Here is an 11,035-nt window from a genome sequence, read left to right as displayed (position 1 = left end):
TATACTGTACCGAAAATCATAGTATAAATTTTTTATAATTTTTCAAGAATTCGAGCGATATTGTAATATTTTTATCCAGAGTATTTAAAACTCTTCAACTCACAAACCAACTATAGATAATTGCATATTTAATTTTTTACTAACCTAGGGATGGTACCATAATTATAGCCTTAGACTCGCAAGGAACTTTAGTCACATCGACTTGCGCACATGCCAATTAAAGGGATTTATTGTGAAACCTAACTTAGGTTTATTGCCCATATTAACTGCACTATATTTTATTTGTATCAAAATACATTAAGTATATTGGATGGTGTTATAACTACATACACCACTCTACAACTCTATATAGTAATAATAATTTGAACTTCTATTATTATTATTTTAATTTTGTCAGAGCATATTTTATGTGCATGCATGCAATTGAAATCAATTCAAATCAGTGATACATAAATGAAATAAACTCAGATAAATAAATATATATAACTACAAACGTGTAAATCGAACAGGTGAGACTTGATTATAATTAATTTTACTGTCGTAATTTAATTCGATTTAAAATATATATAATTATTTGTACTCCTTTTTTTTATAAAATGAAAGGCTCAAACCACTCAAAAGTGGTAAGCAAAGGAGTACAAAAGCTTGAATAAAAAACTAAAGCTCTCCAAATTCAAAGAAACGCCGCAAAAACATCATACCAAGTACAACCTACAACCACCGCAAACAAAGCAATCCCAAAAAGAACTCTCGACAAACCAAAGAACTACTAGCAAAATGTCAAACATCCACAACAAAGATGAAAAGCCACAACTCACTAGGTATACTTCATTTGTACTCCTTCTCTTGGTTTAATTACATGTCAAAATTTCTATATATGTATATAAATGTAATAATATATTTATGTCCTATTAATTAAATAAGTCTTGACTTATATAAATGGAATAATATATTTATGTCCTATTAATTAAATAAGTCTTTTAGTCAATTTTGAATGTTCCAAAACGTTGCCTAGCTAGGCTTCATAATTAAAATAGTATTAAAGCATTGTTTTATCAAATATTTGTGAAAATGATATGTGACACAATGAATAAGGGCCAAATCAAACAGCTACATATTATGTTGTTGTTTTTCAAATAACACTAAATATAAGCTTTAAAAATTTGTTGCTGAAATCACAAAGTATGAAGCGAATTCGTACATAAACCATTTTATTCAAAACTAGCTTGCAGAGTTGCAGTATATATGTTCAAAAATAGCTCGAAGTATGTATGTTAATCAATATGTGAAATTATCTAATTAGTATACATTTTGTGAAATGTAACTCCCCCCTTCTGTATATATGATAGAATCTATATTTTTACTTCTTGACTGAAAGGGGAATTAATCCAACTCCTACTATTTTGATGGCATTGGTCTTTATTAAAAATGTGATAACTTTGGTAACTAAATCAACACATTATATTAAAATTGTCAATATAGTGATATGAGTATGTCAACATAGACTTAGATTGACGTACTTTGTGTTTATGTTGATATTTAAATATGTATAATCTAATTAAATTTACGTTGACATACTCATATTATAATATTGACATTTTTAATATAATGTGTTGATTAATTATCAATGTCTGTTATCATTAGATTACACCCTATCTATATAAACATAAATACATATCAATAATTTATACTATCATACCCAATAAATATTATGATGCACAAAGTGTATCCAATTGAAGAAGTTGGAAATTTAAATTTTTTTTTTCAACAACAATAAGTCATACATATGACGCGGGAAGCCATGTGAGATTATGCATTAAACGCCACACGCAAAATATGGTACTCCACTACTAGAATTTTACAATTGTTGGGTCCAGATTTTTGTATTAGGTAATTACATTCACATATACTCCCAATTTTCATCCAAAACTGACCATTTCTGACAAAGCAAATGTCACGTACCTTTCATCATGTGGAGATTCTTTGATTGCTTAAAACTTAATAAATATACATATACGTATTTCTTTACTACACTGCATGATTAAAAACAGCTGGCATCTTCTTTACTCCCATACGTATGTAGGAGTATATAAAAGTCAAGAATGGAATGGGGTATTATTTGCATTAAGGAGGACTTCATTTATGCTATAAATCTACTCCCTCCGTCCCACAATAGAAGCCATATTTGATGTGAGTACGAGTTTTAAGAAATGTAAAGTACAGTGGGTTATAAAAGTTAATGGAATATAAGGTCCACTTTTTTATATTAATTTTATAATAAAATGTGAGTGGAGTGCGTTAGTGGAATGTGAGACCTACTTACTATTTATAGTAAAAGTGAAATGTGAATATTATTGAGGGACATACCGAAATAGCAAAATGTAACTGTCATTGTGGGACGGAGAGAGTATTTTAAACTATTTATAACACTATTTTAAATCGAGGGTTGTAAGGGTGGTAGTGAGTAAATTGTAGCTGTTGTGTTATATGCAAAATTAATCGAGGAGTAGTAGTTTATAAATAGAAGCACGTGTTCTAGCTGTTGTGTTATATGCAAAATTAATTTTAAATGCGAAACATAGAACTATAACACGGAGGTCATTGTTGGATAACATGATGTTATTTTTGGTTCATTTTAAAAAAATCCATGTTAAGGTTCATTCATCCTATGAGTGTCAAGTGAATATTGTGAAAAAATGTTAGTGAATTAAAAACAAAAACATAATTAATGAACTTCGCATTCGTATTGTCGAACAATGATACAATTTTGCGTAGTTTTGCATATAGAATTAGTCCAGCACTATTCAAACTCCCGTTGTAGTGTAGGAGTATTCACTAATGTTCAGTTGCAAGCCAATTTAGCCCAAAATTCATGGATTACCTCAACCGCAATTACCTTAATTCAAAGTAGTAGCAACTTAATAGGGTTGGCCCGGAAAATACGTAATGTCATTTCGCTCATTTAATTTCTGAATTTCGCTCATGATAAAATTTACGTATCCAAATTTCGCTCATTTAAATACGTATAATCTTACTTCCCATGATATACAGATGTACGAGGTTCAGTTACACGTATGTATGTACGTATATGGCGTCAGAGTCTTTTATATTGATGTGGATTGGTTGTGGACTAGATTCAACATGAATAGAGTAAATTGAATTGTGTTTTGACAGCCTGCATAATCGTGTGGATGCATAATAAATTCTTGTCAGTTATCATTTTATCATTTTATCAGTCAAAAGTATCATTTTATCAACTCAGAGTATCATTCTATCCGGCAAAACTATCATTCTATGCAATAAACCTAATATATATCATTTTATCATTTTATCAGTCAAAAGTATCATTCTATCCGGCAAAACTATCATTCTATGCAATAAACCTAACATATATCATTTTATCAGTCAAAAGTATCATTTTATCAACTCAGAGTATCATTCTATCCGGCAAAACTATCATTCTATGCAATAAACCTAATATATATCATTTTTATCATTTTATCAGTCAAAAGTATCATTTTATCAACTCAGAGTATCATTCTATCCGGCAAAACTATCATTTTATGCAATAAACCTAACATATATCATTTTATCAGTCAAAAGTACCATTTTATCAACTCAGAGTATCATTCTATCCGGCAAAACTATCATTCTATGCAATAAACCTAACATATATCATTTTATCATTTTATCAGTCAAAAGTATCATTTTATCAGTCAAAAGTATCATTCTATCCGGCAAAACTATCATTCTATGCAATAAACCTAACACATATCATTTTATCAGTCAAAAGTATCATTTTATCAACTCATAGTATTATTCTATCCGGCAAAACTATCATTCTATGCAATAAATCTAACATATGTCATTTTATCAGTCAAAAGTATCATTTTATCAGTCAAAAGTATCATTCTATCCTGCAAAACTATCATTCTATGCAATAAACCTAACATATATCATTTTATCATTTTATCAGTCAAAAGTATCATTTTATCAACTCAGAGTATCATTCTATCCGGCAAAACTATCATTCTATATAATAAACCTAACATATATCATTTTATCATTTTATAAGTCAAAAGTATCATTCTATCCGGCAATACTATCATTTTATGCAATAAACCTAACATATATCATTTTATCATTTTATTAGTCAAAAGTATCATTTTATCAACTCAGAGTATCATTCTATCCAGCAAAACTATCATTCTATGCAATAAACCTAACATATATCATTTTATCAGTCAAAAGTATCATTTTATCAACTCAGAGTATCATTCTATCCGGCAAAACTATCATTCTATGCATAAACCTAATATATATCATTTTATCATTTTATTAGTCAAAAATATCATTCTATCCGGCAAAACTATCATTCTATGCAATAAACCTAACATATATCATTTTATCAGTCAAAAGTATCATTTTATCAACTCAGAGTATCATTCTATCCGGCAAAACTATCATTCTATGTAATAAACCTAATATATATCATTTTATCAGTCAAAAGTATCATTTTATCAATTCAGAGTATCATTCTATCCGGCAAAACTGTCATTCTATGTAATAAACCTAACATATATCATTTTACGTGATATTTGGCGAAATTCAGAAATTTAAATGAGGGAAATGACATATTTACCCCGCGCTTTTTTTTATGAAGTAAATCTAAGTTTGAATCTCAACCACAAGATTAGAAAATATGTGTGGTTCAGATTTGGTTATAGGGTTATTACGATATTTAGGGGTTATTATATGATCACAACGCTCTCTCTCTCTCTATATATATATAGGAGAGTGATCAAAGTATAACTAATTTTAAGTGTATAACTAGAGAACAAATCTCAGCCACACATTTTAATACTCCAAATTAATCTTATGGCTTAGCCATTTTTACATGTTCTAAATAAAAAGTAATTAAGAAGGGCATTTTTGGAAACCATATTCAACTCCAATCGTCTCCTTCAAATTTCCAACTCTAATTTCAGAAAAAATGGGGCTTCTATTCACACTCTTTTTCCTCTCCCCTCTCTTCCTCCTCTCCTCAGCCTCCGCCGAGCTCAACACCTCCCGCCGCGCCCTCGCCGGCGCCGCCCTTGTGTGAGAGGAGGATCCCAGTGGAGAGAAGTGGGGCTTCTATTCACACTCTTCTATTCAAACTTAGAGTTACTTCATAAAAAAAAACACGGGAATAAAACTGTCATTTCCCTCATTTAATTTTTGAATTTCGCCAAATATCACGTAAAATGATAAAATGATATGTTTATTGCATAGAATGATAGTTTTGCCGGATAGAATGATACTCTGAGTTGATAAAATGATACTTTTGACTGACTGATAAAATGATAAAATGATAGGTTTATTGCATAGAATGATAGTTTTGCCGGATAGAATGATACTATGAGTTGATAAAATGATACTTTTGACTGACTGATAAAATGATAAAAAGATAAATGTTAGGTTTATTGCATAGAATGATAGTTTTTCCGGATAGAATGATACTTTGAGTTGATAAAATGATACTTTTAGCTTATAAATGTTAGGTTTACTGCATAAAATGATAGTTTTGCCTGATAGAATGATACTTTCAGCCGATAGAATGATAGTTTTGCCGGGTAGAATGATATTTTCAGCTGATAGAATGATAGGTATTTTTGGTGTATAAAATGCCATTTTTGTTTAATAAAATGATACTTTTACGTGATAAAATGATAATCTAAGCGGATAAAATGACAGTAACCTTATAAAAATGGTACTCTGAGTTGATAAAATGATACGTTTACTGCTTTGTAGGTTTGTATATTATGTATTGTGCCGATTATATTAGGTTTATTGCATAGAATGATAGTTTTGCCGGATAGAATGATACTCTGAGTTGATAAAATGATACTTTTGAGTTTTGAGTGACTGATAAAATGATAAAATGAAATATGTTAGGTTTATTGCATAGAATGATAGTTTTGCCGGATAGAATGATACTCTGAGTTGATAAAATGATACTCTGAGTTGATAAAATGATACTTTTGACTGACTGATAAAATGAGCGAAATTCAGAAATTAAATGAGCGAAATTTGGATACGTAAATTTTATCATGAGCGAAATGACATATTTACCCCCGCGCTTTTTTTTATGAAGTAAATCTAAGTTTGAATCTAGACCACGTGATTTTAAAAATGTGTGGTCCAAATTTAGTTATAGGGTTATTACGGAGATTGGGGTTATCATTATAATGCACCCCTATATATATAGCTCATTTACCAAATTTTATTGCATTGGAGTAGTATTTATAGGATCATTTGCTAATTAATTAATAATCTCAAATTAAGATAAAATCTTAGTTATTAGATTAGGATTATATTTAAAATGTAATTGTTATAACATAATAATTTTCACCTTTTTTTGGACGGCGTTGTCACAAAACTAACAGCTAACGCTAATTAACTAATTTTTTTACCTAATTAGTTAATCCTGAATTAGTTAAAGACTAAAGTCTATTTTGATACTAAACATATAGGTCAATAAAATTTAAAAAACAAAACAAGAAATTAGGGTTTAATAGCCACCTTCTTCGTCGCTCCATTGTCTCCGCAACCATACTAATTCCTCATCTACCCGCCGCCAGTGTCTGCCATTGCCGCCATGTATGGATCCTCCACCACCGTCTGTTCCATAGCAGCCACCGAAGTTATCCATCAAATTTAGTGTTGGAGGGATGGCCAATTACCCCCGATCCTCCCCCGGAGAAAACACGATTAATAACCATATATTTAGGACACCAAAATGAACTTCACTCTATTAATAAATAATCAAATTGTACTATACTATGCTAAAAAAATTGCCACACAGTGAAATACTATCGGTGTCATGCATCCAGCTATTTTTATTAATTGGAATATTAGCTAGTTCTAGAATTTAAAACAAACGATAAAGGTAATATATAAATTATTGAAGACTAACGATAAGTTTTCAATTAAAACGTATTCCATAAACAAAGTAACAAAAAAGTAGGAACGAAGATTAATTGGAAAGATGCAGAAACTCTTGCGTTGGTTCGATGGTATTTACAACTGAAATAATTATCATAGCTACCAAATTAAAAGAAGAAATGAAATAAATCTCAAATGAAAATTCCGGTTGTTACTTTATATTAAATGTTGAATACAACAATAAAAGGCCTAATTTAAAGGCTATAAAAATAAATTTAATAATCAAATTTGAACATAGTCCATTCATTTCATTAAGGTGGTGGTTCACTTTCATAGTCACACAGGTCACAGTATTTGCTTATTAACTTTAGAAAACACTAGAATTTTTTCCAACCGGAATACATAAATTGTTACAACGATTCAAAATTAAGCAAAAATATATTTAATGCGTATGTCAACGACTATGTCTATGTGGCAAATGAAAGCGTGTATACGTTACCACATCATTAAATGTTATCCTTCTTATTCCATAAAAAGTTATACGTATTCCACCTCATCAATTGAATATTAATGGTAAATAAAGACAATAGGCAAACCGTACTTGTACTTTTATTCTAATTTTTTAATAGTTCATGGTACAATTTTTTTACTTTAGTAGGTCCTTGTATTTTTGTCATAATTTTTATAAAGTCTTGGTACAAATTTTCATTTTAGTAGATTCTTTTTACTTTTATCTTGGATAACATGCAATCTATTTTTAATGAAATTTAGCGAAATTTTTAAGAGCATCCGCAATGGGCGGACGATGGCACGCCCGATGGCGCGCATCGTCCGCGCCATCCATCGTCCGCACCCATTGCGGGTGCGCGCCATAGGGCGCGGACGGAGTGCGAGAAGTTCACGCGGTCACAGGTGAGCGGCGAGAGCGCGAGCGACGTGCGCACTAAAGCGATGTTGTCGTACCGGTCGATGTTCGGCGATTTCAAGCACGAGGCCATCTGGGCGCTCTTGAGGGAGAAACAGAAGTTCCAAGGTGGAATTCTGCACACTGGTGCGCCGAAGAGGACTAAGGTCACCGAAGTTGGTGACTACACGAGCAGCGGCAGCGGCAGTCACCCGGTTGACCTCAACCGGACGTACGTGGATGAAGGGAGTTCCGGCACACCGGTGTCCTTCCGGCGTCCTCCCGGCGTCAAGGCTGCGAAGGCCAAGGGGAAGGCGACCGCGACCTCATCGTCGACCGCTGCAACCCAAGCTCCGGTCCTGGTAGAGCTCCCGACCCAGACGGCCACCGTGTTTGAGTCGTTAGCAACAGCGTCGATGGCAATGACGATGTTGCAGACGCACAAGGCCCTCAAGAAATGTACCGACCCCGACGAAACCGAATATCTCCGGGCGTTACTCGATGAGCTGCGTCGGAAGTTAGGAATTGGTCCGACTTAGTTTTTATTTTTATTAGTTCAATGATGTAACTTTTTTTTATTAAAACTTCGCCGTTTGTTATTTAGACCGTTTTTTATTTACTCGTTACTTGTTATTTGAAAACAGTTAAATTAATTAAACAAAACAATAAAATGATGATGTGGCGCGCCATAGGGCGCGCCTTAGGGCGCCCCACTGCAGGTAAGGAGGTAGGAGGATAAAACTGCTGACGTGGCGCCATAGGACGCGTCTTAGGGCGCCCCATTGCTAATGCTCTAATTTTCCATTGTTTAACTTAACCTATGAATATTAATATTCAGTCAATTACTTCAGTATAAATTAATGCAAGCATGCTATAGTATATTTTAAAATATAAATCGTCAATTGATACATTTGCATAGTTCTTCTCTAAATGCTTCGATTTTAATTTTCAATCACCACGGTTATAGATTTTCTAAATGCTTCGATTTTAATTTTCAATCACAACGGTTATAGATTTTATATTTTCTCCCACTTAGTGAGATTACTAGGTAAAAAAATAGTAGTACTATCTTTCTAGACTATGTTAAGTTAAATAATGGAAAGTTAAAAAGTTCCTTAAATTTCATTTTATATGGATTGTATGTTACCCAAGATAAAAGTTAAAGGACTCTCGTGAACATGAAAAAATTGTACAAGGACCTACTGAAAATTGTGATAAAAGTATAAGTACATATTAAAACGAAAAATTGTCCAAGGACCCGATGAAATTTATGATAATAGCATAAGGACTTAAAAATGTGTTTTTCCAAAAAAACCCCATAAAATATGTCAAATCTTTATTGATACTACAATTTTGAAAATCAGTTAAAAAAACCCATGATGTTTAGATTTATTCTCGACTATCCTATTGTGAAAAATTCTGATAGTCTATGTGTAATATATTGTTCCTATTTTAAAAAAATGTCATTTTTTATGAATAAACAACAATGTTTAATTCATCGGTGGTGACATTTACATAGTATGATTTTTCGGCTGTCATAAAATACAATTTCACAAAAAAATCACCATATGATGATACTCCATTAAGAACCACTCTAAACTTCATAATTTTCTTGTTTGATTTTCAAAATTGCTAGATAAATCAAAATTTGACAAACTTTCTATGAATTTACCTATAAGGAACTGCATAAATTACCTGGTCTATTAGATTAAAAAAGTGATTATCTTTTCAATCCCAACTTCCATATTTATTTCACAAGCATATAAAATATTACTGTACATTAATAACTTGATTCACCCATAAAGAATTAACTACATTAACTACTTGGTCTATTAGATTAAAATTGATTATCTTCTCATCCTAAACTTCCATATTTATTTCACAAACATATTATACTCCCTCCGCCCCTGAAAGTTTGTCCCATTTTTCCATTTCCACCAATTCCACAAAATTTGTCCCATTTCACTTTTACCATTTTTGGTAATGGACCTCATATTCCACTAACTCATTCATACTCACATTTTATTATAAAACTAGTATATAAAAGTAGGACTCACATTCCACTAACTTTTTCAACTCACTTTTCATTACATTTCTTAAAACCCGTGTCGGGTCAAAGTGAGACAATATTTAGGGGACGGAGGGAGTATTGCATTAATTACTTGGTTTATTAGGTAAAAAAAAGTTTCTTTGGTGCTATAAATTTTCAGCCCTTTCCATATCTTTTATGATATTATTATTATATAGTATCTACGTGGATCCAATATTGATGTGTTGATCGAGTAGATAAAACATGCCACAACAAGTAGAATTTAATAGCTAGGACATAGGAGCATTTACCCAATTATTTATAACAAACCAAAACCAATGACGCATGCAACTCAATCTGCATCCAACACTAGGTATGTCAATAGGTCAAGAATTCAAGAATATGCAACGGCGGCTCTCCTCCTCCTCCGCCGGAGCGGCCGAGTGCAAGATCATGGTGGAGGAGAGCCCCTTGGTGGTGGTGGCACGACGAGGCTGTTGCATGAGCTTCGTCGTGAGGCGCCTGCTCCAGTCTGTCGGCGCCAACCCGGACGTGTGCGAGGTCGAGGAGAGGCACGTCGACGAGCTGGCTCGTCATTTGGGGGAGTCGGGTGGCGGGGTGCTGATGCAGTTTCCGGCCGTGTTCGTTGGGGGCCGGTGGTTTGGTGGGATCGAGCGGGTTATCGCCACGCTCATCAGGGAGGAGCTCAGGCCGTTGCTCAAGCAAGCTGGAGGATTGTGGTTGTGAGCAGTGGCGGGTGCAGAAAAAATTGTTGGTTGGATTTTTTTTTAATGTGGGTTAACCATTTTAAATAATTTCTACAAATTAGTCAATCCTTAATCTTTCCTTGTTGTGCCTATGATTGTGAGCTCCAATTTATTAATTAATATCCTTTTATTACAAAACTATGTAGGTCGTGTGCTTAATATTGAAGATGAAATATGTGATAATTAAAAAAAATCATTGTGAAATCTGCCCATGTTATTCCTTCTTTTCGCTAATATATAGTATCTCATGTTGCCATTACTGTGAAATTTGCATTCTATAATCTACTATATAATAGTAGAAGACCTTCCAAAACCATGTTAATTACAGTATTATTTGAAATATTATTTCTTTAAATCTCGTGCTAAAAATATATTAGTACTACTATTAATTATTTAAGGTGGGACAGA

The 11,035-nt window shown here is 32.6% G+C and overlaps 1 protein-coding gene across 1 annotated transcript; it reads left to right on the top strand.

Moving 5' to 3' along the window:
* Positions 1 to 10,235: 10,235 nt before the first annotated feature.
* On the top strand, positions 10,236 to 10,607 carry LOC121779798 (glutaredoxin-C9-like). The gene has a single exon (XM_042177229.1). The coding sequence runs from the start codon at positions 10,236 to 10,238 to the stop codon at positions 10,605 to 10,607; it is 372 nt and encodes a 123-aa protein (XP_042033163.1).
* Positions 10,608 to 11,035: the final 428 nt, after the last annotated feature.

Source organism: Salvia splendens, chromosome 2, assembly GCF_004379255.2.
Source record: "Salvia splendens isolate huo1 chromosome 2, SspV2, whole genome shotgun sequence".
Taxonomy (NCBI): Eukaryota; Viridiplantae; Streptophyta; class Magnoliopsida; order Lamiales; family Lamiaceae; genus Salvia; species Salvia splendens.
The sequence above is the reverse complement of the archived record's forward strand: the minus strand, read 5'-3'. Positions and strand labels throughout refer to the sequence as shown.

Bases quoted from the DNA above. Each gene is read 5' to 3' on its own strand.
- LOC121779798 (XM_042177229.1), top strand. From the start codon at position 10,236: ATGTCAATAGGTCAAGAATTCAAGAATATGCAACGGCGGCTCTCCTCC.